Here is a 25,699-nt window from a genome sequence, read left to right as displayed (position 1 = left end):
ATAAATCCCATGTCCTGAAGATGATCTCAATAAAGATCGAAACGTTGGCAAGATAAAGAAAATGTTTTTCTGGAACCTACATCACACCAGACCACATCTCACGATTTCTGAATAATTACTCAACAAATAGAGGGAATGGGACTACATCTTAAAGAAGAGCTTCCTCAATGTACCTTACTGCAGTCAAAGATCCATTGTGTATAGGTGTTGATTCCACCCATACCAATAACCGACTTGCGTTGAAAATGCTGAGACTCACGCATGGCACATGAAGTAAAGCATTCTCCATGTTTTCTCCATTGGTTGTCTGATTGCCATAAATCCAACCGGCACTCATCTTTGAAGGGAACAGCCGCCCTCATTGTTCCTGTATCCAAGCGAGATACTGATGCTACAGTAGGTAGAGAGATGTGGGACATCTAGAGACTAGGCTTTTCTCACGAAGCCTCTTGATGACTATTTTAAAGCTCACCCTTACATTATGGACCGTTTGGAGTTGACATCAAGGAATCTGTTAAATGAAGATTCCATAGTGCGATAAGAGCAATAAAATTATTTTCTCTTGCCGTCATACATCACGGTCGACCATTACCTTCTCCTCGATCGAACCGCTGTAGAGAATTGTAAATGGTAGAATGACAGAGCATTGCACACCAAGGACTCACTCAACAAGCTGGCTCTGGAAATTATGAAATTGAACTGATTGTCTTTATTTTTAATCTGAAGAGTGTAAAAGGATTAGTAACACTCTACAATGATAAAAACATGTTAATGGTGGTTTACATTTTAAGTAAATATTAATCTTTGAAGTATTGATGATGTGTAATGTAGTCAAATAGTCCTTTTGTTTTTATTTCTCTTTCCACGATTTGTTCCAAATAAAAACAAAAAAGGACTATTAAACTGTTAAGATTTAACCTAGTTATTATGGATAATAAACAAATAAATACAAGTGTCCGGTTTTTTATGTTTTTGAGTGTATGAATAGTTGTAAGTTAAGGTGGGAAGTTGGTGTTTTGAAGGACCAAATGTCACAATAGCTCAATGGTACTGGAGTATCTATTCAAAAGTCGTGGATTCAAGTCCTCATGACACTAATTTTTCATCTGAACCTTCTTTGCATAAAAATTAGTATAGCAGAAAAATAGCAACAAAAAGATAATAACTTGAATATTATCTTTTTAGCCTGTATTTTCTCATAGGTTGTTACAAACGTTAAAAAACGTCCATTCAAAATATACTGGGTCTGTCTTGTGTCTAGTCGCTTCATTTTTAACGGAAAATAAAAACATTGCAATCGCACGACTTTCAGCCGCATTTTGCAGTAGGTATGCACTTTTGTATTAACCGTAGTCAATATTCTTATATTTTTTACATTTTTATTTATTTCATAAACTACATTTTATAGAACAATTGAGTATATGTTGACACTGGACAACAGTTCGGTAGAAGAGTTACTAGAAAAGGATAAATTAATCACTCTACTCAAAAAATTATCTTCATGTCCAAAACAGTATAAAAGGTTTGTTTAAATAAATTATCACTCTTCAAATTTAATTTATTTTTGTTAACTATTCCAGACACAATGCGTTAATAAGCCTGTTAAAGAAACTCGGTGAACAAGTGTATGGTATCACAACCTTGGATTTTGAAACAAAGCCAACGATTAATATGGAAAATATCTCTTCAGTGAAACTTGATAAATCGTGGCTTTTGAATCAAATCATTAGCAAGTATGTTTTATCACATTTGCTTTATTTCTATTTTTTTGTGTGCAAAACTATAAAAAATCTGTATAAATAGGTGCAGTAAAACTGTGGATTCTGATAGAAGAAAGTGTGCAAGGCTTTTAAGCATGCTTGGCGTCGAGGAGTTAAAAGTTGTCATGTCTTCGAGCAGCTTTGATACAAACATTCTGCAATATTGCTTTATCATTGGAACTCAATTATCTTTGAAGGTAAGTGCCATATTTGATAAATATTGAGTTATCAAATAAGTTTGTAGCATTTTTTGATGGTGAATTCAATGAAAAATTTTGCATACTTGAGCTGGGCTACTAGCCAACTCTGCCCTGGGTCTTTTGGGAAGACCTCGATGTGTTAGCCAAGTCGTCTACTCTGCCATACCTTTACCGAACTATGTTCTTTGAGCTTAGATCGAGGTGCGCTGGTTTTCGGCTCATCTTTACAAACAGGTCTAAGACCAACGAAGGTGTGGCATGTGCCTGGGTACTTCCTGGTCGCTCCATCCCACTAGCGTTTACAAGGCAGAACTGTATGCCATTTGGCACGTGCTTGGGATGATTCGAGATGATGGTGGCTTTGCCTACCTAGTCTACACTGACTCCCTCAGATTGGTTGCTGCAATCCGTGACAGGTTTTGTGTTGACCCTCTCATAGTGCTTTTGTTATAGAGATACCACGAACTGGAGCATTGGCAAATTGGTGGTTGGTGTCTGGGTACCTGGAGGGTAATGAAAAGGTGGGCGAGGCGGCTAAGGATGGGGCGCCCCAATCTCAGGACGACCATTGCGATCCAGCCCTCTGACACTAAAAATGCAATAAAAAACCTGATTCAAAGAAGATGGCAGTGTCAGTGGGCTGGACCGACAGAGAAGCCTCGCTTATAAAGAGCACTGTCGATGGGTGCCCTTCAGAGGATCTGACTCGATTAAGAATAGGCCATGCAAGGTTGACATAAGGACACAGTAGTGACTGTATTCAAGAATGAAAGTGAGAACGAATGGGATTAGAACTGCATGTGTTGGGTGCTAAATTGACTTAGCTGTTGACAGTTGTTTGCAGAGCCTACAGAGAGATGAGTAAAAATCTGAAAAGGCAATACCAGGCAAATACAGTGGGTGGGGTAGCACATTCCAAGCAAGCTCCAAAGAAGCTGACAATTCTGCAAAGACAGTGGAGACGAGCATTGGTGAAAAATAATTGCCTTGTATTGGGTTGTCCGGAAAATAATGCAGGATTTTGGTATTAAACAAAAAAAAAGAAACTAGTTACTTTAAAGCAATGTTCTTTAATCAAAATAATTTCCCATACTCTCAATACATTTCTCCCAACGTGTTGGTAACTTATTAATTCCGTCTGAGTAGAATTCAGAATTTTTAGAATTGATAAAGTCAATAAATGCATTTTCCAGTTCCGTTTGATTTTTGAATATTATGTGTTGTAAGTAGTGGTCCAGGTGTCTAAAAAAATGGTAGTCAGTAGGCGAGAGGTCCGGAGAGTAGGGTGGGTGAGGCAAAGTTTCATAGCCAAGCTCCAATAATTTTTGTGACGTTACACGTGACACATGTGGTCGAGCGTTGTCATGCAACAAAATGGGCCCTTTCCGATTGACCAAAGAGGGCTTCATTACTGCCAATTTCTGATGCATGGTATTAATTTGGTTACAGTATGATTCAGCATTGATGGTTTCGCCAGGATTTAAGAAGCTGTAGTGTATTAAACCAAATGAAGCCCACCATACCGTAACCATTACCTTTTTTTGATGAGTTGGGGGCTTTGGAGCTTCTCCTTTGTCGAGCCACTGTCCAGAACGTCTAGTGTTATCGTAGAGAATCCACTTTTCGTCACATGTAACAATTCTGGCCAGAAATGGGTCATTTTTGTTTCGACAAAGAAGTGATGCACAAACATCAAAGCGCTGATTTTTTGGCGATCGTTTAATGAGTGTGGAACCCAATTTTCGAGTTTTTTCACTTTTCCAATCGCCTTGAGGTGGTCAGCGATGGTCGTTTTACTGACTTTGAGTTGCTCTGCAAGTTCTCGAACAGTTGTTTTGGGGTTTTCTTCCACCACTGATCGCAGAACATCATCATTAAGAGAGGAAGGCCTTCCACGACCTTCTTCATCTTCAAGGCTGAAATCTCCCTCCCGAAATTTTTTAAACCACCTTTGCACAGTGCACTCATTAACACAACCCTCGCCCCAGACTTGGTTAATGTTTCTAGCCGTTTGGGCTCCGCTTCGGCCGAGTTTAAACTCGTAAAAGAAAATCGTACGAAATTCTCGCTTTGACATTATAAGGATGACTGAATTATTTCCAAGTAGCGGAATGCTACAGAGGTAAACAAACAATATCATTTGGAAGAGGATTAATAAGTGTTGACATTCATACAAATGAGTAATCCTGTAAACGTAAACAGAATATTTTATATAGATTTTTTTTAATGAAAACTTAAAATCCTGCATTATTTTCCGGACAACCCAATAATTAATGAATGCTGGTCATTTTTAGTCACTTACTGGCTTTAATCACTCCCATTGTGTGCAGTATAAACTAGAATATTATTAGTAGTTTGGTTGGGCATAAGTAGCAAAAAAATATGTGGTTTGCAACAGTAGAGGTCATATGTGTGTCAGGTTCGAATGCAGGGCCAGGGATCCTGGATTTGAACCCAGACCTGTAATGAGCACCGTGGCGATACGTTAACCGTTGTGGCCGCCGATGCCTCTCTAAGAAAAGTCCAAGAACTTTTGGAGTTGTTAAAAGTGAGTAGCTGCATTTTCCCCCAGATATTCCTCTCAGAACATTGTTTAAAGAACCCTCTTTTCATCAACAGTTATCAATCTTTTTTTGTATAAATGGGTCATTTACGTTGCCTTTTAGGTAGGAATCGCAGATGGAAATGAGGCCCAATCATCTCAGTCAACATGAGAAAAAAAAAAATATATGTATTACTCTTTTCACACACCTGCCATCTATCTTGATAAATTGAAATGGTTGAAGACCTTCGATCCACAAGTTTGTTTATTTGAAATAAAAAGTGTATAGAAATTAGTGACCGTTAATCGATAATTATTCAGATATCATGAGATGCGGTCTGGTGTGATGTAGGTTTCAGAAAAACATTTTCTTTATCGTGCCAACGTTTCGATCTTTTATTGAGATCATCTTCAGGGCTCAAAGTGTTTGTCTTCTGTGTCGAGAGTGCCCACTTTGAGCCCTGAAGATGATCGCAATAAAAGATCGAAACGTTGGCATGATAAAGAAAATGTTTTTCTGAAACCTACATCACACCAGACCGCATCTCACGATATCTGAATAATTATGTAATGAAAAGGTTGGCATTCATATTCCTCTTAAAAGGTTCATGCAAATGGGTATCCTGGAGCTTTTTTTTTCTTAACTTTGCTGGTTATTTATTAACCATAGAGTACTGGGGAGATGGCGCAATGCCAGGGAGCTACAGACCCGGCTTCAGCAGACAAGCCTGGGATATAAGCAGGTTTACCTTCCATATAAAAGCTAACATTTATTGCCTAAAACATCGAAATATCCAAAGTTTACATCACCTAGACCTCATGAGCTGATCATGCTCATGGAACCCTCTGCTCTCCCCCTGAAGACCCTTGAAGCAATAAAAATAAAAAACTATATTCCACTACTTCTTTTTTCTTCGTCTGTACTTGAAATTTCAAAAACACACTAATCTAAATGGATATATTTTATTGTTGTTTAGCAAAGCATCAAAGATGCAAATTGTGTATTGCCCGAATGTGTTGTCCCACTGTACGATTGTGCACGTACTCTTCTGTTGGCTTTGATTGCAAAAATATGCCGTGCTTTGCCTTCAACAGATGAGGTAAAGTTCATCCTCAGCATAAATCGCTCTAAGTATATAATTTGTATAAAAAATTATTTTTTAAGGAGATGAAACCAAACAAAGGGAAACTAAACAACATACTTTGTAAAACGAATCTAAAAACTGATGTTATGCCAGTTGTGAAAGGACTTATAAATTATTTGCAATCTTTTAAAGATTTGCTAAAAGCTAAGGACAACATTTTGAAAATAATTCCAGAAAAACAGCCTCAGAATCTTATGAGATTTGGCATGTTTTGTTTACAGGTAATTAATTTTTTTAAATCTTTCAATGTCAAATAATTAAGAAAATAATCACAACATGTGTTTTAGGTGATACACTGGAAAATTAAAACAAACGTTAAAAGATATGATGAGTGGCCATGGATGCTTGAAAATTTGCTGGAGTGTGCTTCAGCTGTATTCAGCATTGACATATTGTCCTCTCATTTAACAATAAACAGCATATCCTGCGTGTCCGCTTGTTTATTCGATTTGCATAAATCTGTATGCGGCAAGGACATCCCTTTCAAAGACTTGAGATCTGACTGTGGTATGAGTTATGATTTTTTTGTTATGCTTGAGAAATAATAAAAATCAATCTTTTGTTAGATATGGAAGAGACTAAGGATAATGACGAGATAATAAACTCTTCACTTCGAGTTGCTTCCCTTGTTTCGTCTATTGATGTTTTAACTTGTTGTCCCAACAATATTTATAAATGCCTAAGGTTGTTGAATTAAACAATTTATGGGAATGTTCACGTGTAAAAATAAAATATATTTTTAGGTCAATAATAATTTCTTTGGGTAGGCAGCAGAAAATAAATTGGTTTTGTAGAATACCTGTAGAAGCTTGGCAGTTTCCAATCGATGGTGACATTCCTCCTCCGATCCCTATGCATTTACTTCATGATTCAGAAATTCTCAGTCAGATTGTCAACAGGTTAAATTGCACCTTTGTTCACGTACTGTAGATCAGTTAATAAATTTTTCTTCTAGGATGTGTCTACTCGGTTGGACTGGGCGACACCAGTTTGAAGAAATGTGGGTTTGTCTTCTGAGCGCACTGAGCCCGAATCCTGACTTGGACAACACAGACCAAGAAGAGATATCGTCGATCATGCAGGCCAATAGTCTAGCCATTGATGGGATAACTTGGCTGGTTCTGAGCACTTTGTCGTCGGTTGGAAGCAACTCATCTGATAACAGACTGCTTCATGTGCCAAGACTGCCAAATGATAAACTTTACAAACTAAGGTTAAAATTTTTTAAAAAATAAATCAGTGAAGATATAAAATATAAAACACATCTGATGGACAAAGTGCAAAAATAGGCAGACAAGAATGATCAAGGATGAAAAATGTTGGCAATGTAAACCTATTTTCTATTTTTAAAATTTTAGATATTGGAAGCGTTTGGAAGAGATGAATGAGATTCTTTGCTGGAAAATGAAATCCTTGGCGAATGAAGATAAACCACAATTGATGCGAGTTGATAAAAGGCCTAATTTAGAAAGAATTCAGGATTTTACAAGGTACAACATTTATATTTATATTTTCTGTCAGTGTTTCAGTTGCATCTTATTTCTTTAGATATGGATTTGGACAGGTTTCCATTTCTTACCTCCAGGCTCAAATTGCTGAAACAGATACTCAAGGAACTGGTAATACTCATGATTTGAATTATATCAGTATAATGTTTATCAAGTTAACATTTCAGATGATCGAATGCTGGCATCTTTATCGAGGTCTGGAAATTACATCGATATCCGCTCGTGTGTTCAGTTTGTTTTGGATTTATATGGTCAATGGGTTCTTCCTAATGTATGTATTAAAACACAATTAATCTTTAAAAATTTAATTAATTTGATTGGTTTTAAACAGAGTGGAATTTCTCTTAATCTTCAACTATCCATGATCAAATCGGTCCTGTGCCTTTCCGACATGTTCACTGAAAGAAATCATTTTACCTGGATGTTCAATACGTTTATGAATTTGTTAAAAACTCATCCTCATCATGATGAAATTTTACATCAGTACATAATAATCGGGATCTGTAAAGCAGCTGCTGTATTGAATATTTGCGTAATTTAATTTTACTAATTATTCTTTCAAGTGATGATTTGTTGTTTTAATATCCTCAAAATGTGTTTTTATTCAGGAAGATGAAAGAAGCGAAAAAATATTGAAGATATTAGATAGCTCTTTGAAAAGCTCGTTTGTTCCAATGAAAATTGCAGGACTGAATAGTTTATTGTACCTCCTACAAAATGTCCAAAATATAAAGGTTAGTAAATAAAGTTGCATTTGTCAAAATAATTTTTAATTTCAATTGTTTAATTTTGTAACAGAAACCGGAACCGAATGCAGAGGTTCCCAAACTCAGCCCCTCTGACTTTAGAAATAAAATAATCGACATGGCAATTGATTATGTTTATAAACACAGCCATGCAAATGGTGAAGAGTAAGTATTTTAAAAAGATTATCAATAAAATGAATAAACAGTATTGATTTTTAACTAATTTTAGAATAACTGATGAAGACTCTTTACTTTTACTTGCTCTCGTTGTGTACCTTCTGGAAGTATTTCCAGAGGAGAGCATTGACAACATTTCAGCACCAACAATGCTAAAGACTGTAATCCCATTCATACAATCGCCAAAGAACAATTTAGTTTATTTAGCAAGCATCCAGGTAGGTCAAAATGTGACGGTTATTTCATCCTGAGATCTGGGTGATAAATCCGTAGTGACTAGTGTGATCATTTCCAATCATCCTGGTCTATCATCACTGCTTTGGTCTTTTGGATTTATTTTTAAAATTTTGGCATTTTCCATGGTGGGTGTTTTTAGTCATATTTAATTGGTGATGAGAAGGAAGTTTTTTTCCAAACCATTAAAATACCTAAATGTGAGAGGATCAGCAAACCAGGATGATCGCATATGACCAAACTACAAAAAATGTGATATTTGATATATATACAATTTATATTTTGTTTTATATTTTAGGGACTGGAAAGATTAGTTTTGGTCGGAAATGCTGGTTTCAATGAACAAATTACAAGATTAGCTTTAGACAGGTTTTCTGATTCTGATCCTAGGATTAGTCTCCCTGCGCTTCAATTGCTTATAGCAAGCATGTACGCTGGTGAGTGATAAAAATATAATTAATTATTAAATAAGATTAAAATTAACTTAATTACATCCCACAGATAAGACTGATAGTGATAGAGGTGATACTGAGCAAAATCATGCTGGCAATTGGCCAATGGAATTAATGGAAAAAACTGCAGCACTTTTTGATAAGTAAGTGCTAAAACAATATTGTAAGTGTTGAGGAAACTCTATATTGCTATTTAGCATTTGTGTTTATTAACATTTTGTGTGAAAAGGAATTAAAATTCAAGAATAAAAAAATAAGAGAGAATAGGATTCATATATCTCACACTCTTACCTTCCTTGGGCCTCCTCCCCTCACAGGGCGAGACTGAAGGAAGGTGGTAAGTACCCCAGGACCCAAAATTAGAAGTAAAATGAGATTAGAGGCCGAGGTCCGCCGGTATGGGTTCTCCCTAAGGTACGGCAGGGAGGTGGAGGGATAAAAAAAATACCTTACACTTTTCTGGACCAATATAATATTTAATAATGATTGAATTACTTATAGTTATGATAGAAACAATTCTTAACTGAAGAAATGAATTTATTAACAATATGTAACTTGACAAAGACTAAACTTGACGACACCAGATTTCACGTACTTCAGCCTTTTCTGATGTTTCAGCATCTTTTTTCATCTGCCTTCACACAATGCTCTTTTTACATTGGATCTAAATCTATTACGTCTTTCTTTTGACCCAATCCTCCTGAAACCTGTGTATAGTTGTCCTCGATAGGACCTCTCCTGAATCAAGGAGCCCTGAGTCCTTTCTTGACAGTGGCACTCTTCCACAACATCTACCCTGTTTCAGAGGGTACACACTGTCTTCTATTTGCTAATCCACTTTTTTTTATTAGTCTCAAATAAGTGTGTAGGGAAGAAAAAGCAATTTTTGAAGCCTGGGTGCCACAAATTTGATATGATAGTCAAAGCTTTTTCTCCTGAGGGTAGATCATGACTTATGTCTACACCTGCAATAATTGGGGATCTTCGGTTATGGAGTTCCTTACCATGGTCAATGAATAGTCTCCCTGCGTCTGGGCTCAAAAGCCCATCCTGTTGCTGCAGTAGCAATGTTTTTTTTCCTGAGAACTTTCCCACTCGTGCTGATGTTTGGCCATTCTTGGACTTTCTACATCCTCCAGGTCTAAGAAACATTTCTTTGTTTCTTTCTGGATTCGTGATTTATCAGATTCGCTCCAGTAAGTAAAAACTTTTATTAGCTTCTGTACAACATAATTGTGTAATGAGGTACAAAATCTTTCTCATTTAACATTGTTCCATTATGAGGGTAGCCAGTAACCATTGTTACTATTTCTACTTTTTTCAATAGTTAAATGTTATTTACTATAACTATGAGGTCCCGGGGTCATATCTGCTTCACCTGACAGTGTCATTATGAAGGGTAAAAGAAAGAAAAAGTAACATGGGTGCATTCGCTGTCATTTACTTTAATACACCTAGTTTAATCCATTTGACTATTCACATGCCTGGACCTCCTCTGAAGCAATTATAGATCAAGTTAAGAGGATAGCGCAGTTTTGTCATTGGCAAAGGAAACAAGGAGGTTATCTGAGATACAAGTTTGGTCTCAGTACACTGCCCTGTGACATTCCTACTCCCAGAGGTCAATATTTAGAGTAGTTTGATCCTTGATCAAATCAGACAGTCAACAATCGGAAGAATCATTCCATTAGGTGGGAGTGAAGGATTAGATACAAATTATTTGGAAGAATATGTTTAGTTGTAAAGGAGATCCACAGTCAAACATGTCAAGAAGAGCCCTCCTCTGTTTTTGGGGAGTAGATATGTTCCCCATACATATCACTCCAAGATATGAGGATTAACTGATCGTTAGAGAAGTAAGAAAAGTAATTGTGTTATATTAAGCGTCCAGTATTTGTTGGGTCAAAAAACCACTTAAACAATAACTTTTACAAATTATTGCGAATTAAAATTCCAAGGTCAGTGTCAGGATTTGATCCCAGAACTGCTAGCATGGCAAATACAAGTCATATGCTCTAACCATTCTGCCCTCAATTGGGATAGGACCAATCCCTCCCTTGGGATACCGGTGCAGCTTTGTGTCTTATAGCGTTACATTAACATTAACAAATTTTATTTGTTTGTGGGTTTGATTCCCACCATCACCACTGAATTTCCTGAGTACTTCCATTTCTCCCAAAAAATATTCTGGCTATGGATTATCAATCAATATGGTTCTTTGGCTAATGATACTGAGGCATAAGGCCAAGTTTTTTTTTTACTCTAACTTTCCAATAAAGCTTACAAAACTATGTTTATCGAAAAAAAAGAAGTATGGCTAGTGATATGATCTAAATATTGAGGAATGATATTTTGTAACAATTCGCTCACATTGTAAAAATAACCATGAATGTAGAATGTAATTATTTTGTTTTTCCACACCCCACTTTGACAGTTATCTTTTTAATGATAAGAATGTAATATTTACACCATTTATTCTGAATTCAATTAAATAAAAAAAAAATAAAAAAATAAAAACTGTAACAACAAACCACACATTGTTGGGAGTTCACTCATTTTTATAGGATAGAAAAATGCAATTAACACTGAAAAGTACTCATGTCATGATGTTGAAAATGTTCTATTAATAAATAAAATTCCACGCAGCAGAATGTGTTCAACAATGTACAATACAAATAATAAAATTATAAAATAAACAGAAAAAAATTTAATAATATTTTTTTTTAAAATTAAAAACAAATTTTCAGAATAAAAAGAGGGTACCCAGTTGAGGTTGAGATTGTTTGTGAAATTCTCCCAGGAATACTGTCTGATTTCTGTCAGGCGTCAGACGTACTAACTACCGTAATCGGGACATTCCTCAAGCCAAACCAGCCTCATAAAAAGAACATGGCTGCCGTGGTTTTCCAAGTCTTCACACAGGCTTGCTCAGAAAAACAGCTGCCGCTACTTCAAGAATGGGTTGTGCATTCGCTCAACAACTTTATCCACAATCTTCCGGCTGTGACAGCAGTCTGGTCTTTGTGCTGTTTTTTCATTAGTGCTTCGTCCAACCCTTGGCTGAGAGCTATGTATCCTTTAATTACAATGACTTCTTAACTACGATTGCTTTTTTGTTTAAATTTCTTTAACAATTAAATAGATTTCCTCATGTCCAGTCAAGAATTAGACAATATGATTATGAAGACAGACAAATATTATGCATTGCAGCTATAGACTTCTATAATCAAGTATGTAAATCTAGTTTTCTATATAGTATTTATCTTTTATTAAAAAAAAAAAAAAAAAAAAATAAAATGGTTTTGTTTTTTCAGCTAAACCCACAGCAGCAAGAGATATTCCGTTCATCGTTTAAGGATGCAAGTTCAAGTCAGAAAACCATCTTTTCTGACATTATATCCTGTCTCTAACTTAACATTTTTAAATTATGGTGCTCATCCAGTATTATTGAGTTAGTTGAAACAATCTGTTCATGTTGTTTTTATTTCATTGTACAAAGGTATAGAAATCTTTATTTGGCCCTTTGTGATCTCCATTGATGACTTCCAAGAGAAATTCTCTGCCAAATGTGAAAGAAAAGAAATGGGTATAAATTTCTGTATGTACATAAATATTTCAAAAAATCTTGTTTTAATATTTTTAAGGAGAGAGTATATAAAAAAAATAGGTTAGTATAAATTATTCACTTTATCAGATTATAAATATGTATATTTTTATGTAAATAACATTTAAATAAAATAAGTTGTTGGTTTTTTAACATTTCGCTCAACTTTTCTTTATTCCACAAACTAGTTCAACTAATTATATTTGTAATCAATTGCCACAGGAACGCTGCTTATTGTGTTTTTTGGTAAAAAAGAGTGTAATTTTTTTTCTTTTTTAAATTTACGTGGTGTGTTTGGTGGCATGTCCAGACTATGCCCATCAGGATGAGATGCTAAATGACCTCTTACAGACCTCTGAATGACATCTTATAGCTCCAACATTATGCAGTGGATCAAGGAGTGATCTACATCCTGAACAGGGCTACTGCATATGCAAGCTGGCAGTGTTGCAAGTACTAATCAGTGCATGGATTTCATGTTTATGTTCGATGAGTTTTTCGGGTTGCTGAATCGTTCTCATAAAGTTCAATCTGACCCTGTCATCAGTTTGAAAATTTTTTTTTTAGTTGACTACTTGTAAGATTTTTTAACAGACTCCTCATAAAGGTGTTTTTTAATTAGGGATGAGGGATATCGGTTGTAGTCCAACAGTATCAGGATGTCTTGCGCCTTAGCCGGCAGGGCTGCCTCTTCATTGCCTTGGAAGCCGACATGCGCTTTTACACAAATCAAAGCCGATTCTTTCCCCTCATAGCTAAGTCGCTTTGCTTGAACCCGGCTCGCATAATCAGCTATGATAAATTCTGTATCGACATGGCTACTGTGCTGTCCATATAAATAACATTTTGGATCCCCGCCGAATTGCACCTGACCTGGGTTAATTCACCACAGTGACCTTAAAATCGTGAGAGACTGGTTATTGAAAAAAGTTTAGAATCTATACTTTCCTGTGTAAATTTTTCATTCTTATAGAAAATGACAGATGAACATATGATGTTTCCAGCTTACTTCAATTGGTATGTACACAAATAATATTTTTATCGCCAAGACAAAAATTGACAGTTGTAAGGTCTTTTATTTCAACGGCGTCAGTAGAATAACATCCATGAGTTATAATGTACTGGCTGATTATATGCACCCTCGACGCCCTCCAGAATCTGGTTTCTATGGACTATTTCATACTTTTTGTAATGTTAGTGTTATGAAGATGTTTATGTTATAAAATATAGAAATAAATACGAAGTAATATTTTTCTTTTCTGATAAAATTTAAAATAAGATCTGTACTGAGAACCTTATTTGCACAGCATTGAGTTTTTCCTTTTAAACAATACTCATTAAATTTGAACTATTTGTTACATAGTTTAGTCAAATTTCATCAAGTTAAATTAAATTTATGTCGATAATGCTTGTGAGTTGCCTAATGATTTGTTTACATACCATTGTTTCATATAAGTTTTACTCTCAGAGATGGGAATTAATAAGTAGCATTAAATTATAGGTCTTTGAAATGGGGTAATTTTTGTCAATATCATTATTTTAGCCATGACATGAAAGGAGTGAGCATCTATTTTCTTGTGTCAACAAATGCTTTTATTTGATATCTAAATGGCTGAGTTACAATACTTATATCAATAGAATTAGAACTAAATTCCCATTTTGCCAATATAGACTGTCTGAGAATGTTCAAAACATTTATTACAATTTTTCTTTTATTTCAAGCGACTAAATGCTTGGAGATTAATATGGACTTCACAATTAATGACCAATTATCCAAACTCGCACATCAAATTATTAGAAATTATTTTGACAAGAATAAATGCATAATAATCATAAAAGAGGATAACTTATTGACGGATTTTCCCAGAGGACACAATGCATTCATGCAAATTTTAACCGAAGATTTGTGTTTTGATGAGCTTGCAAAAAGCAATATTTTACAAGCATTTTCACAAAACTGCTACGGGTTGGGCAAATAAACAAATCTAGATGGTAATTATAATATATAGCTTGAATTTTTTTTTCAGATACATCATTCAAATCTCCAACCCCGAGTGCTTTATGAAAATATGGACAGAAATGCTATATTTGTCAATACAGAGGCCTAATCCTAAAATATTTTATTTGCCAGTTGTAAAAAATGAGACGACTAACATATCGCATGACATTTATTCAATGAGGGAAACTGAAATTTCTGACAAAATTCTTGTAGCTGAATATTCGGCTGACCCAAGTATGTATACTAAAATGGTAATTAATAATATTGTTAAAATTACAAGATAATTATGTATTAATTAAAAATAAATTATTAATTTTTTTTTCAATATCAAAGGGTGTACTTGAATTTGTATGTATATTAAGTACTGATGATATTATTTTAGATAAAAAATAAATAAATAAACAAGATATTATTTTCTAATTGTACTAAACAAAATTATTTTATTTCTTGAGGAAGTATACGATTTTAGGTGTACTCATAGGCATAATGTGTGCTCATGATAAAGGTGAAACATGATTCTGAATTTTAATAATTTTCAGATTAAAAAAACAAAAAAACAGCAAAGAATAGAAGAACAAAAGAACAAAGAATGCAAAGAATATATATATNTATATAGAAATGCTATTTTTCATTTGCAATAAAAAGTCATCTTTAAGGGCTTTAAAAAATGCTTAAAACAAATCCAAATTGGTTAAACAATTTTTTTTGTAACTACTTTATGAGAAATGTTGTTCTCGTAACTTTACATTTATCTTATCTTACTTGCTACAATCCTGCAAATTATTTTCTTTTCCTAGATAAGAAAACAAAAACAAATCAACTGATATATCATAAGTATGAAATACATGCACAACAATTTTTTTCTTGGCTCTGAGAGTCCATTCGCAAAAATATTCTGACACCTATCTATTATTTTTTGAGCTATCACCAAAAAAGGTTTCATTAAAATTGGTGTTCTTCCTTCTTCTTGTAAATCTTGAGGTAGTTTTACAAATCCACGATATCACAAATAAATAATCGCTGAAGTTAGGAAAATATTGAATTATTAGAGACTATATTGTATTATATTTACAACTTAAATTTTAAGTTTTCTTGTTTTCAGAATGGCCCATATCATTATACACAAACAATTTTTTTGATCCAGTGGGGAAACCTGGAAGGGTTGAAAGCATTTTTCTAGATAGATGGAATTTTGAAACAGGGTTTGAAAATTTCACCGATCTATACCCAGATAAAATTCAAAATCTTAGGGGGAAAAGTAATCTACCATTATTTGCAATATAACTCATAACTACTTATAAATTATTTTGTAGGCGTAAGATTGATGGCTTTCAATTATGTTCCATATGCCCACAAAGATCCATATGACGGATTTGAAATTGAATTATTTAAATTATTCTGCATGAAATACAACTGCACATTGGAATTTATCGATGATGGGTTTTTTTGGGGTTCAATTTATAAAAATGGGACGGGGAATGGTAAAATAAACACTTGTGTTTTTATCTTAATTCACTATTGATTAACCGTATTAATTCTCAAGGTATCAATGGATTAGTATATACGGACAAATCTGATTTTGGCGTCGCAGCATATTTCTTGTGGATGGAGGAATTTATGTACATTGATTACTCCCATTCTTATTTGCGTGGCGCTGTGACTCTGTTAGTACCAAAGCCCATTCCTCTTAGCGGCTGGAAAGTGCCTTTTTTGCCCTTTGACATTAAAATGTGGTGCACATATGTTCTCACCATTATTGTTGCTACAATTTTTATGTATTTGATTACTTCTGCAACTATGAAGTATACAAGTAAGTACATTTTAATAATTTACATGATTAACTTATTGAAACGTTTTAAGGATTTAAGGAAGCAATTATAAGGAAGAAACAGTTCATTGCAATAGAAGATAGTCTGCTGAGAATCATTGGAATGTCAGTTTTACAACAGCCATCAATTCCTTTAGTACCACACACGCCCATTAGACATCTCTTCACCTCTTTGGAGATGTTTTATTTCATACTGACAACATGCTACTGTGCAAAACTTTCTTCCTATCTTACTGTGCCATTGTAACTATTTAAATATTTTTAACATGGAAGTTTGACTTAAATGATGTATCTTTGTCTAGATTTACAAAACCTATCGATACTTTTCATGAACTAGCTGCACAAAATTTTCCTTGGGCTGCTTACCATGAAGCTTTTGTGTATGCTTTACAGTTTGCTGATGATCCAGAGGTCAAAACTGTTGTCAACAACTTTCATGTAAGCTTTTAACTTTTACTTTAATAATTTCAATAAAACCATTAATCAATACTTTTTGCCTGAAGTTTTCTCTGTATTATTTGATACTCAAGAAGGTATATTGATCTCCATTAAAAAAAAGAAAAAAAAATCTTTACAGAATTAGCTTTTGTTTAATATCCCTATAAGGTATTTCGTACCAAGAATAATTTGAATTATTCATCAAAGTGTTTGTTTCTGTTTAAAAATGCATTTTCCAACTTCAGGGAAAGTTTTTTTTATGTTTATAGAAAATGGACATGGAGGGACTAAAGGAAGCTGCTAGGTCTGGGAAATATGGACTAACTCTAGAGCGATGCCCGTCAGGTGAAAAGTTTTATAAATTTATACATTCTTTCTTCTCCTCTACTTTGTTAGAAATTTTAATGATCTTTTTTTTCAATTTTCTTTTTTTTTGTATTTGAAAATCATTTCTAGGTCATTACTCTGAGCACGAGCATATAACTTTGGAAGTAATTGACAATTCTCATATTATGGCTGAAAATTTGTTTGGCTCTCCTGTCGTAGCTGTCATTAGGAAGGGTATGGCAGTTTTATGTTGTAGATTTTTTAAAATTTTATTTTGAATTTTTTAGCATCACCTTATAAAGAAAAATTGGACAAATTTATAAGTCTTGCACTTGATGGGGGACTTTTCAAAGCATGGGAAGTTAAAGCAGCACTGCTTTATCTGAACTCTAGGTGATTAATTTCAATTTAATTTATAGTCCTAGACCTATTCAATTTAAAATTAGCAAAAAACATTATTATTTTTTTAATTTCAGGAAACAACTTGCTATCGAACTTTCAAGAAGCCTGACTAGGAAGAGTGAACCTAAAAAATTGACTTTAAATCATATACAAGGCACATTTATTATTTATGGAAGTGGTGTAATTATATCTTTTATGATATTGATCTGTGAATGTGTTTATGGGAAAAGAGAAAGACTCAATCATTGAATACATTTTATTCTTAAAAAACCAACGCTAGCAATGAAAAATTAAGCAAGTACATATGTATCACAATTGTAGATTTATAGTCCTAAAATTAAATAATCTTCATGGATAATTCTATTTTCCGCATAATTCAGTTTGAATTTGGCCTAGGCTTTTTCCTTTTGTTTCGATTACCAAAAAGAAGACGAAGGCCAAGCCGACAAAAGTTGCACTCCCGAATAACCAAAAAGTATAGGCTGTGCCAATATAAAATAGAAGCGGCTGGAATAATTTGGTGACTGCAAATACCATTGTCCAGTTCACTACAACGGCTAGTCCACATCCGACTGCTTTTATTTCTTGTGGGAATATTTCAGCTGTCATTATCCAAGGAATAGGTCCAAACCCAACAGAAAAGAAGATTATATACACAACTACTGACATTAACGGTATCCAACTGTAAGAAGAAACATCATTGCCCCTGTCTTTCATGAGAAAATAAAATCCCAATGCCCATAAAGAAATGGCCATCACCAGCGATGATAGTTGAAGTAGCATCTTTCGCCCGGCTTTATCAACTAACAATGAAGAAGGAATAGTGGCAACTAATTGTGCAACACCTACAATTATAGTGGCGTATTCTGGTTTCAGCGAACTTCCAGCATCTTTGAATATAGATGCTGAGTAAAATGTAACAATATTTATACCTGAGATTTGCTGGAATACCATCAATCCTAAGCAAATCGTCAAAGCCCTTACGCTAGTTCTGTTAAAAACTGCTTGAAAAAATGAAACCTTTGTCTTTTCTTGATTCACAATTTCTTTTTCTATGTCACTGAGTTCTTTCGATACATTATATTTATTTCCTCTTAATGTTCGCAATGATTTTTCAGCCTGTATCTTCTTATTTCTCCTTAAAAGGTACATTGGAGATTCTGGTGCTTGGGAAAATGCAAGAAAAAATAATAAAGGAAGAATTCCGCATGCTATTGAGAGATTATTGTAACATAAAACAGCTCCAGTTACATAAGCATAGACAATACCAAAAACTAGTGATAGCTGGAAAGCTGTTCCAAAAACCCCTAAAAATGCATTAAATGGTTATTTAACAATATTTATTTTTTAATAATTCATCTTTACCTCTTACACTCTTTTCAGCAATTTCAGAAATATATGTAGGTACAAGGGCGCAAGCCGCACCTAACCCGATTCCAGCTACAAACCTTGCAATAAAAAGCCAAGTAACACTTCTAGCAGTAAAAATCAGCAACCATGAAAGGGCAAGAGGTAGTCCTGTACTCAATATAGCTAACTAAATTAAATTAAATTATTAAATAAAAATTTTAAAATAAAACTTTTAAAATAAAATTTTCTAAGTACTTTTTGCCCAATAATATTAGCAATTGGTCCTGCTAGAATCGCACCGAAAAAGGCACCAATAGGCAACAGTGATCCTGTCCAAGAAGCCTGGTCTTTAGTGAGAGTAAAGGGTGAATCTGGAGATGTGAGATAAGCCATAACTAGTGAAGTCCATCCAATCGTTGTACCACCAGAAATGACAACAATACCAACTAAAATAAATTAAAACTATACTGTAAGCAATCACCTGCCAGAGTTTATCAAAATGACTAAAGAATGAATTGTATCTATGTTAATTTTTAATTTTCTTTGTGCTATCATATTTATCTATGCAACATATAAAAACAACTAATAATAATAATAAAAATAATTTTAAAAAAGATATCAATTAAAATTAGTTGCTATTGAGACTTTAAAAAAAATTATTTGTTTTGTAAAATTGATTTTTTAAACTTTTGTTTTTAAAGTGCATCAGATAAGCTGAACTATTAAACAATAATTAATTATAATTATTTGTTTTTATACCTGACAGTGTCACTAAGTACTGTGGAAGTTTTTGCCCTTCTTGTGTACCTGGCGCTTCATCCAGCATACTTTGACTAATTTTTTCCTCTACAATACTGTCACAAAACCACAAAATGAAAGTAGAAAGTGTAACTTTTTATTTAAACGAATGTAATTTAACTAACACTACATTAATTTGTTTTAAATTTTATGCTATTTTATTCCACTTTTCATATCTTTACCTGATATCCTCAAGCTCGATCATCTTGATTGCACACTTTTATGAGGGAAAGAGCAAAACTAACTGGTCAAGAAGTATTAGATAACTTGCTGAGGACATAACTATTGAATTTAGATAAGAAAGTTCAAAGAGATTAATGTGTGTTAGCTGTGTAAATATTCAAATCATTTCAATTCCATCATTAGTTCAAATCAACTTGCTCCAAGTTGATTGAAAAAGATGAAATTTCAAGCTGTTACCTTTGGTACTGCATATTTCTCCTAGTTGCACAACAACTCAAAAATGTCAAAGTCGTTTTTGAGTGGCTAGATAAAACTGATTGAGATCTGCTCAAGTGTGCAATTTAGCAGCGTATTATAATTGCATAAAATGGCCGAGCCCATTGAATTGTAATTGAGAATAATATGAAAAAGTATTGCAAAATGGATTGACCCCTCGTCTGTGATATCTAACAAATAGTTAGAAGTTCCTCTTGGATGACGGGAAGTGTTTTACTTTACTTACTATTAAAAAACTAATAGAAAGGAATAGACTTCTCATGGCATAGATAATAGTATCAAAATTATTGATGCAAAAATTTAAGCAAAATTCAATCATTTGCAAGACTATAATTTTTTACTATTTAAATTTATTGTCATTACTTGATAGAGAGATTTAGTTTATTTATTTTTACCCAAAGTTATGTATTTATTATACATTAATAAGAATGTATTTTTATATATTAATGGGATTGGAGGAAGTATACAAATTTTATTTACAAAAGCGGTTATATTTTAAATTAAAAATTAATTTTAATTCAACATCAAAAAGTCATTGTAGAAAAATTGTTATCCATCGAATCGTTCAAATTTTCTGCCATTTGGTAACACAAACAGCTTAATTAATAAACAATTGTGTGATTTATTTACAAATTAAAAGTTGTAGTAATTAATTTGGCAAAACAAAGGTTTGTAAGATCACAAATCAGAACACAAATAGAAAGTAATTTGTACAATAGTGTTTAGAAATGTCTGATCGTACTAACATAATTTCAGTAAAGACAAACAAAGAAGGTACAAAGACAAGAATGGTATTACAGTAGTGGCATAGTTCTTATTTTGATTCATGTGTTCATGGGCAGAATGATCATGCATGGAGTGGTCATGCATAGAGTGGTCATGGTCATGATCGTGGTCATGGTCATGTCCTTCATGGCGTGCGGAACGTTTTTCTCTGTTGATATTTTCTACTTTTTCTGATTCATTAAGTTCTTTGTCCTCTTCCTCAATCACACTCGCTGTAACTACTTCAACTTCTGCTGCTTCTGGCTGAGGCTCTTGCCTCGCCGATGTCAACTTCGTTGTCGTGTCATTTCCTCTTTGTTTGCTGTCTTCTGATTTTAGAGGTAGTGCATAAGGATTGCTATCTTCTTCACTCTGGGGAACATTTTCAGAATGTTTTGTAGTTGGTGAATCTTCTCCCTTGAAAGGTACATATTGTGCTGTCTTCTCCAATTGTTCAGAACCTCTAGAGTTTAACTTGTGATTTGGTGGTAAGGCTGGAACAGTTTCTTCTGTCATTTGTTTACCATCATAACTAGGTTGATGATTTGGAGAGACATAAAAGGTTTTAGAGTTTTCATTTCCCATTGGTGTTTCATCATCAGGTTCTGATCTAAATAATGGCACATCATTGTAAATAGGTCTTCTTACAACTACGGGTCTGTAAGGTTTACGAATTTTTTTAAGAGGTTCGGTTGTAGCTTTCTTGATATGCTTGATATTACTGTCTAATGGGCTTGGAATAAACATAGGCTCAAACATTTCTGTTTGGGATTTCTGTCCATCAGTATTTTCAACATTGATAACACCTTCATTTCCATCATCGTCATAGTCAACTTCTGAAACTCTTTCTTCTGCAACTGCTTGTGGGGTTTGGATTATAGGTTTGAAACCACTTTCGATTACTAAAGAACCAGGATTAAAACCTGTATTAACTGCTATGGGAAGACGAGTGGTTTGATCTTCAGCACTTTGACTTATCATTTGTGATGGATGCATCTTATGCTTTGTTTTTTCTGGAGAAGGTGTAACATGAGAAGGAAGTGGTTTCTTAAATTTGTGGACATAAATCGGTTTTGGGTGTGGTGCTTGAGCAGGTGCCATTGGTCTTGAAGGAGGCATAATCGGATTTTGTGGTACCACAGGCATTGCACCAATGATAGGTCTTTGGAAATGGTTGGGGTGCATCATAACTGGTCTCTGGGGATGTCTGATAACTGGTTTTTTAATTATCACTGGTCTAGCCTGAGAGGCAGCATGGTGCATCATAATAGGTCTTCCACCAAGGTGTGGAGAATGAGGTTTCATCATTTGCTGTACTGGTCTACGGACGACAATCATCGGCCTCCTATTCACTGGCCTTATGAGACCGTTTCTGACTGGTGGGCCCTTCATTAACGGCATTGCATGTGGGATTTCCATTGATACATTTTGAACTGTCAATTTCACCGTAGTAGTTTCTGGGATATCTTCGACATCTTCTCTAACTGGTATCACATAATCATCTGACATATTGGGTCGTTTTATATTATAAGCCGGTTTTACTATTTTATAAGGGAAACTATTTTTTGTAACATTTTTTAGGTTGGTATCTGCAATTGTTTGTGGAGGGAAATCTGGTTTAACTCTTGTTGTCACCATTATACTTGGCTTTGCTACAAGTTCATCATCAGGAAGAGCAATGCTTGGTACTGGGTTTGATCCAGCTGCAGGGGGTAAATCACATCTGTCATGTACATGGATCTTCCATCCAAGGTATCTATGACTAAAGCACTAAAATAATAAATAAATAAATAAAGATGCATTAGAAATTTTAGTAATAATTAAAAATGCTAAATACTTGGTAATAAACTGTATCAGGAGTGTTCTTATCAGGTGTCCATTGAATGAGCGCAGGCTCTCCATTATCACAAATAAGTGTGAGAGTTCTTTGATATGCACCAAATGAGGCAAAATCACCTGCATCAGGCTTGTTGGGATCAGGAGTCCAATTGCAAAGACGACCGATTCCAGTCGGTACCACATCACCTTTTTTGTTTAATTCAGCACCGGCATAAATATTTACTTTCTATAACAAAAAGTAATTATAAATTATAGGCATTATAGGTGGTGCATCATATTTTATATAGGTTATTTATTATATTATAGCAAGTAATACTTTACCCTTCTTTCTTCAGGAGTCTTATGTTGATACCCTCCGATCGGGTCATCGGTAATGTACATTGGATGGAATTTAGCTGGGACAGATGATTCTGTTCCGCCTTCAACAACGAAATTGTATGTTTTACCTCTTACAACATGTATTTCAGGGATGAGAAGGCCATTTATGTAATAAGCTATTCCCCAGCCGACGTGACCTACAAAAAATGCAAAATTTTATGCTTGCTGAACTTGAACAGTTGAAATTGGTTTGACTACCAGTTATGGCAGGATATCCTCTTTTTCCTCCTGCAGGACCCATTTGTGCATAGAAAACGCCATCGTCTGGTTCATTGCACTGAATTGGGGGAATCACCCATGCTCCATTCTTTAGTGGAGGCACTGGCGACGGTGGTGGTGGTGTTTTATAAGTTGAAGCAACTTCTGTCGTGACCTGTAAAATGTAGATAATGCAGGCAAGTCAAGAAAAAAAACATGCTTAAGTTTACCTGAGGTTTTCTTGATACTACTGGAAGGTTGGATATATTTTCAACATTAGAACTTTCTGCAGTATGGTCCGATTCAGGAATCGGACAATTCCACTTTGGTGGGCGACCAAAGTCAAGGAATACATCGCCTATAAAGTTAACAGTATGGATAATCAAGATCTTTATTTTATTAATTAATTTTTTTTACTTATTAATTAAACCAAGAAATAACAAATAGTTGAAATGAAAATAATTTACCTTTCGAAGTCACTGAATGGTACGACACTTCAAGTTTACTGTTTAATGGACCAACAGCCCATATAACTGGCTGGCTTTTTGTAGTCAATATTGGTCGGTCAAGCCCGTCATGTGCTTTCAAAGGCCTCTGATATGTCACAATGGAGTAGCCATTTACCAAAGCTGCATTCAATAATCTAACATTTTCTGTGTTTGGCTGAAAATTTTAAGATGGAACCATTAAATTTCTAAACAAATATGAAGTTACTACGTTTTTTTTTACCTCTATCACATAATCAGGACAGCTGCCTCTTGTGCCAGCACACTGAGATTTGGCATCTAAGTAATAGTCATGAGCGTAACCGTTGAGTGAGTTTTGATCAACCCAAGCGACAACGACATCCCCACCAACCATAGCACTATGATCTTCCTCTCCAGAAAGACCGAAAGACATGTATTCACCATCTTCTGCAATTGTTAACAACTAATTACGCTCTCTGCATTTAAATATCAACAGTTAAAAATACAATGATTTGTTTTCCATTTAGGAGCTAATGGATTCCAAGACTTGATGGTGTGATATTTGGTTAAGATTTACCTTTCAAATTCAAGTTAACTATGGTCTAATATAAATAAAAGCTCATGATGCAACATTTTTTTACATAAACATTAGACTTTTGTGAGTTTTTGTTATAATTACACCCCTCATTGGGTACACGGTTGAGTTAAGCCCTTTTTATTACACAATTTAAATTTGTTTAAGAAATGTTTAAACCATTTTGAGGTTAGCCCATTATATTATAAATATTCTCTTTGTTTATAAATTGTATAATAAAGGCAATGTTTCCATTATTGTAAAAGTTCTAACACAATTTAGATACTGCTGTGGATGAGATGTTAGCGTCCAATTTATATTTACCACACTAGCGGTTCTGGGTTTGAATCCCAGTACAGCCCATGAAATTTTAATAGGATATTATATGTAAAAAATGTTATAAATTAGGTTGTACTCTCATCTGCAACACCCAACATGTTGGTTGGACATTAAGCCTTCTTGTATTACCTGATTTAAATTTGTTTAAAAAATGTTTAATTTAATTTGAGGTTAGCCCATATGTATTTCCATTATATTATAAATATGCCGTTTTTTTTGTAATAAAGGCAATGTTTCAATGTATTGATAAAATTCTCATGCTATTTAGGGGACTGTGGTAGATGAGTGGTTAGCATGTCTGACTCATATTTACCACACAAGTGATTCTAGGTTCGAATCCCAGCACAGACTATGGAATTTTAATTGTAAATACATATGTAAAAGTTAATTTGGTAGTTGATGTTAAGCCATTTTGTATTACACAATTTAAATTTTGTTTAGAAAATGTTTGAACCATTTTGAGGTTAGCCCATTCATGTTTTTATTGTATTACAAATATGCACTTTTTTAAAAATAAATTGTATAACAAAGCTTTCATTATGTTGGAAAAGTTCTAATATGGGGAATAAGGTGGACAAGTGGTTAGCGTGTCCGACTCGAATTTGCCATGCTAGTGTTTCTCGGTTTGAAGCCTAGCACAGCTGATGGAATCTTAATTATGAGTAATATGTAAAAGGTATTGTTAACAGGCTTGATCTATCATCTATGATACCCAATGGATTTGTTGGACGTTAAGACCTGTATCACACAATTTAAATTTTGTTTAAAAAATATTTAAACCATTTGGAGGTTAACCCATTTGTTTGTCCATAGTTTTATACAAAAGATCTAATTCTCCTTAAGATTTTAGCTATGATCATGATCATTATACTATATTTATATAGTTTTGTACGTATATTCCTCTCCTCCAAGTTAATGTTAAAGAAATCCTATTATCTTTAAGAGAATTGCAAAGAACCAATGTTTGGTTAGGAACACATGCCTTAAAGTTGTTACATGAATGATGATATTATTTTTAAAATTATGAGCTCATTTCTTCAAGTTTCGTTGCTACAGTTGTCCTTTTGTTTTAGAGGTTATGCAAAAGTACCAATGACATTTCTTTAAAGCAGGAAAGAAATTTTTTAAAATGTTTATATAATTGATCCTGTCTCATGTTTCTGAATTCTT

The 25,699-nt window shown here is 34.1% G+C and overlaps 4 protein-coding genes across 8 annotated transcripts in view; 2 read left to right on the top strand and 2 right to left on the bottom strand.

Moving 5' to 3' along the window:
- LOC106662467 (huntingtin) overlaps positions 1–12,410 on the top strand; it is a 29,290-nt gene extending 16,880 nt beyond the window's left edge. Inside the window, exons 31-53 of one of the 2 annotated variants that reach the window (XM_014386570.2) lie at positions 1,186–1,328; positions 1,409–1,522; positions 1,581–1,733; positions 1,804–1,957; positions 5,480–5,602; positions 5,668–5,868; positions 5,935–6,154; positions 6,214–6,331; positions 6,391–6,546; positions 6,603–6,860; positions 7,006–7,137; positions 7,196–7,266; positions 7,323–7,426; positions 7,487–7,687; positions 7,764–7,889; positions 7,954–8,066; positions 8,131–8,296; positions 8,611–8,749; positions 8,814–8,907; positions 11,512–11,835; positions 11,907–11,994; positions 12,079–12,194; positions 12,264–12,410. In XM_014386570.2, the coding sequence (XP_014242056.1) occupies positions 1,186–1,328; positions 1,409–1,522; positions 1,581–1,733; positions 1,804–1,957; positions 5,480–5,602; positions 5,668–5,868; positions 5,935–6,154; positions 6,214–6,331; positions 6,391–6,546; positions 6,603–6,860; positions 7,006–7,137; positions 7,196–7,266; positions 7,323–7,426; positions 7,487–7,687; positions 7,764–7,889; positions 7,954–8,066; positions 8,131–8,296; positions 8,611–8,749; positions 8,814–8,907; positions 11,512–11,835; positions 11,907–11,994; positions 12,079–12,174 (3,294 nt within the window). In that variant the 3' untranslated portion in view covers positions 12,175–12,194; positions 12,264–12,410. Of the gene's footprint in view, positions 1–1,185; positions 1,329–1,408; positions 1,523–1,580; positions 1,734–1,803; positions 1,958–5,479; positions 5,603–5,667; positions 5,869–5,934; positions 6,155–6,213; positions 6,332–6,390; positions 6,547–6,602; positions 6,861–7,005; positions 7,138–7,195; positions 7,267–7,322; positions 7,427–7,486; positions 7,688–7,763; positions 7,890–7,953; positions 8,067–8,130; positions 8,297–8,610; positions 8,750–8,813; positions 8,908–11,511; positions 11,836–11,906; positions 11,995–12,078; positions 12,230–12,263 lie in introns of those variants that run through there. The other variant, XM_024225708.1, reaches the window with a different exon arrangement.
- A 92-nt stretch (positions 12,411–12,502) lies between these two features.
- LOC106662468 lies at positions 12,503–17,637 on the top strand. 2 transcript variants are annotated; one of them, XM_024225709.1, is made up of 11 exons: positions 12,503–14,334; positions 14,396–14,601; positions 15,470–15,625; positions 15,681–15,848; positions 15,911–16,177; positions 16,228–16,438; positions 16,498–16,633; positions 16,903–16,978; positions 17,090–17,194; positions 17,248–17,353; positions 17,437–17,637. In XM_024225709.1, the coding sequence occupies exons 1-11, from the start codon at positions 14,051–14,053 to the stop codon at positions 17,609–17,611; spliced, it is 1,890 nt and encodes a 629-aa protein (XP_024081477.1). In that variant the 5' UTR covers positions 12,503–14,050; the 3' UTR covers positions 17,612–17,637. The 2 variants fall into 2 exon arrangements, with proteins under 2 accessions (XP_024081477.1, XP_024081478.1); XM_024225710.1 differs by lacking the exon at positions 15,470–15,625.
- On the bottom strand, positions 17,605–20,018 carry LOC106662470 (facilitated trehalose transporter Tret1-like). Of its 3 annotated transcripts, XM_024225712.1 has the most exons (6): positions 19,931–20,018; positions 19,693–19,792; positions 19,472–19,566; positions 18,968–19,158; positions 18,728–18,899; positions 17,605–18,669 (listed from the first exon to the last, which is right to left on the bottom strand). In XM_024225712.1, exons 2-6 carry the CDS (start codon positions 19,713–19,715, stop codon positions 17,723–17,725), a joined length of 1,428 nt encoding a protein of 475 aa, XP_024081480.1. In that variant the 5' UTR covers positions 19,716–19,792; positions 19,931–20,018; the 3' UTR covers positions 17,605–17,722. The 3 variants fall into 3 exon arrangements, with proteins under 3 accessions (XP_024081480.1, XP_024081481.1, XP_024081479.1); XM_024225713.1 differs by lacking the exon at positions 19,693–19,792 and having other exon boundaries at positions 19,931–20,010; XM_024225711.1 differs by lacking the exon at positions 19,931–20,018 and having other exon boundaries at positions 19,693–19,924.
- A 421-nt stretch (positions 20,019–20,439) lies between these two features.
- Positions 20,440–25,699, bottom strand: part of LOC106662547 (protein Skeletor, isoforms B/C) — a 50,597-nt gene continuing 45,337 nt past the window's right edge. The window contains exons 9-15 of the mRNA XM_014386723.2: positions 23,879–24,063; positions 23,617–23,812; positions 23,380–23,507; positions 23,150–23,324; positions 22,895–23,088; positions 22,572–22,799; positions 20,440–22,504 (exon numbers count right to left, since the gene is read on the bottom strand). Coding sequence (XP_014242209.2) covers positions 20,711–22,504; positions 22,572–22,799; positions 22,895–23,088; positions 23,150–23,324; positions 23,380–23,507; positions 23,617–23,812; positions 23,879–24,063 — 2,900 coding nt within the window. The 3' untranslated portion in view covers positions 20,440–20,710. The remainder of the gene's footprint in view (positions 22,505–22,571; positions 22,800–22,894; positions 23,089–23,149; positions 23,325–23,379; positions 23,508–23,616; positions 23,813–23,878; positions 24,064–25,699) is intronic.

The sequence above is a fragment of the Cimex lectularius genome, unplaced genomic scaffold (genome assembly GCF_000648675.2).
Source record: "Cimex lectularius strain Harlan isolate CLEC.00 unplaced genomic scaffold, Clec_2.1 scaffold33, whole genome shotgun sequence".
In the NCBI taxonomy this organism is placed as follows: Eukaryota; Metazoa; Arthropoda; class Insecta; order Hemiptera; family Cimicidae; genus Cimex; species Cimex lectularius.
This window is presented reverse-complemented; position numbering and strand designations above follow the sequence as displayed.

Coding starts and splice junctions, on each gene's coding strand:
- LOC106662470 (XM_024225712.1), bottom strand. CDS start 19,715: ATGATCGAGCTTGAGGATATCAG. Junction 19,567..19,692: donor ATCGAGCTTGAGGATATCAG/GTAAAGATATGA, acceptor GTTTTGTGACAG/TATTGTAGAGGAAAAAATTA. Junction 18,670..18,727: donor TGCTGAAAAGAGTGTAAGAG/GTAAAGATGAAT, acceptor ATGCATTTTTAG/GGGTTTTTGGAACAGCTTTC.
- LOC106662468 (XM_024225709.1), top strand. CDS start 14,051: ATGTTCAAAACATTTATTACAATTTTTCTTTTATTTCAAGCGACTAAA. Junction 16,439..16,497: donor TCCTATCTTACTGTGCCATT/GTAACTATTTAA, acceptor ATCTTTGTCTAG/ATTTACAAAACCTATCGATA. Junction 16,634..16,902: donor CTGTTGTCAACAACTTTCAT/GTAAGCTTTTAA, acceptor TTATGTTTATAG/AAAATGGACATGGAGGGACT.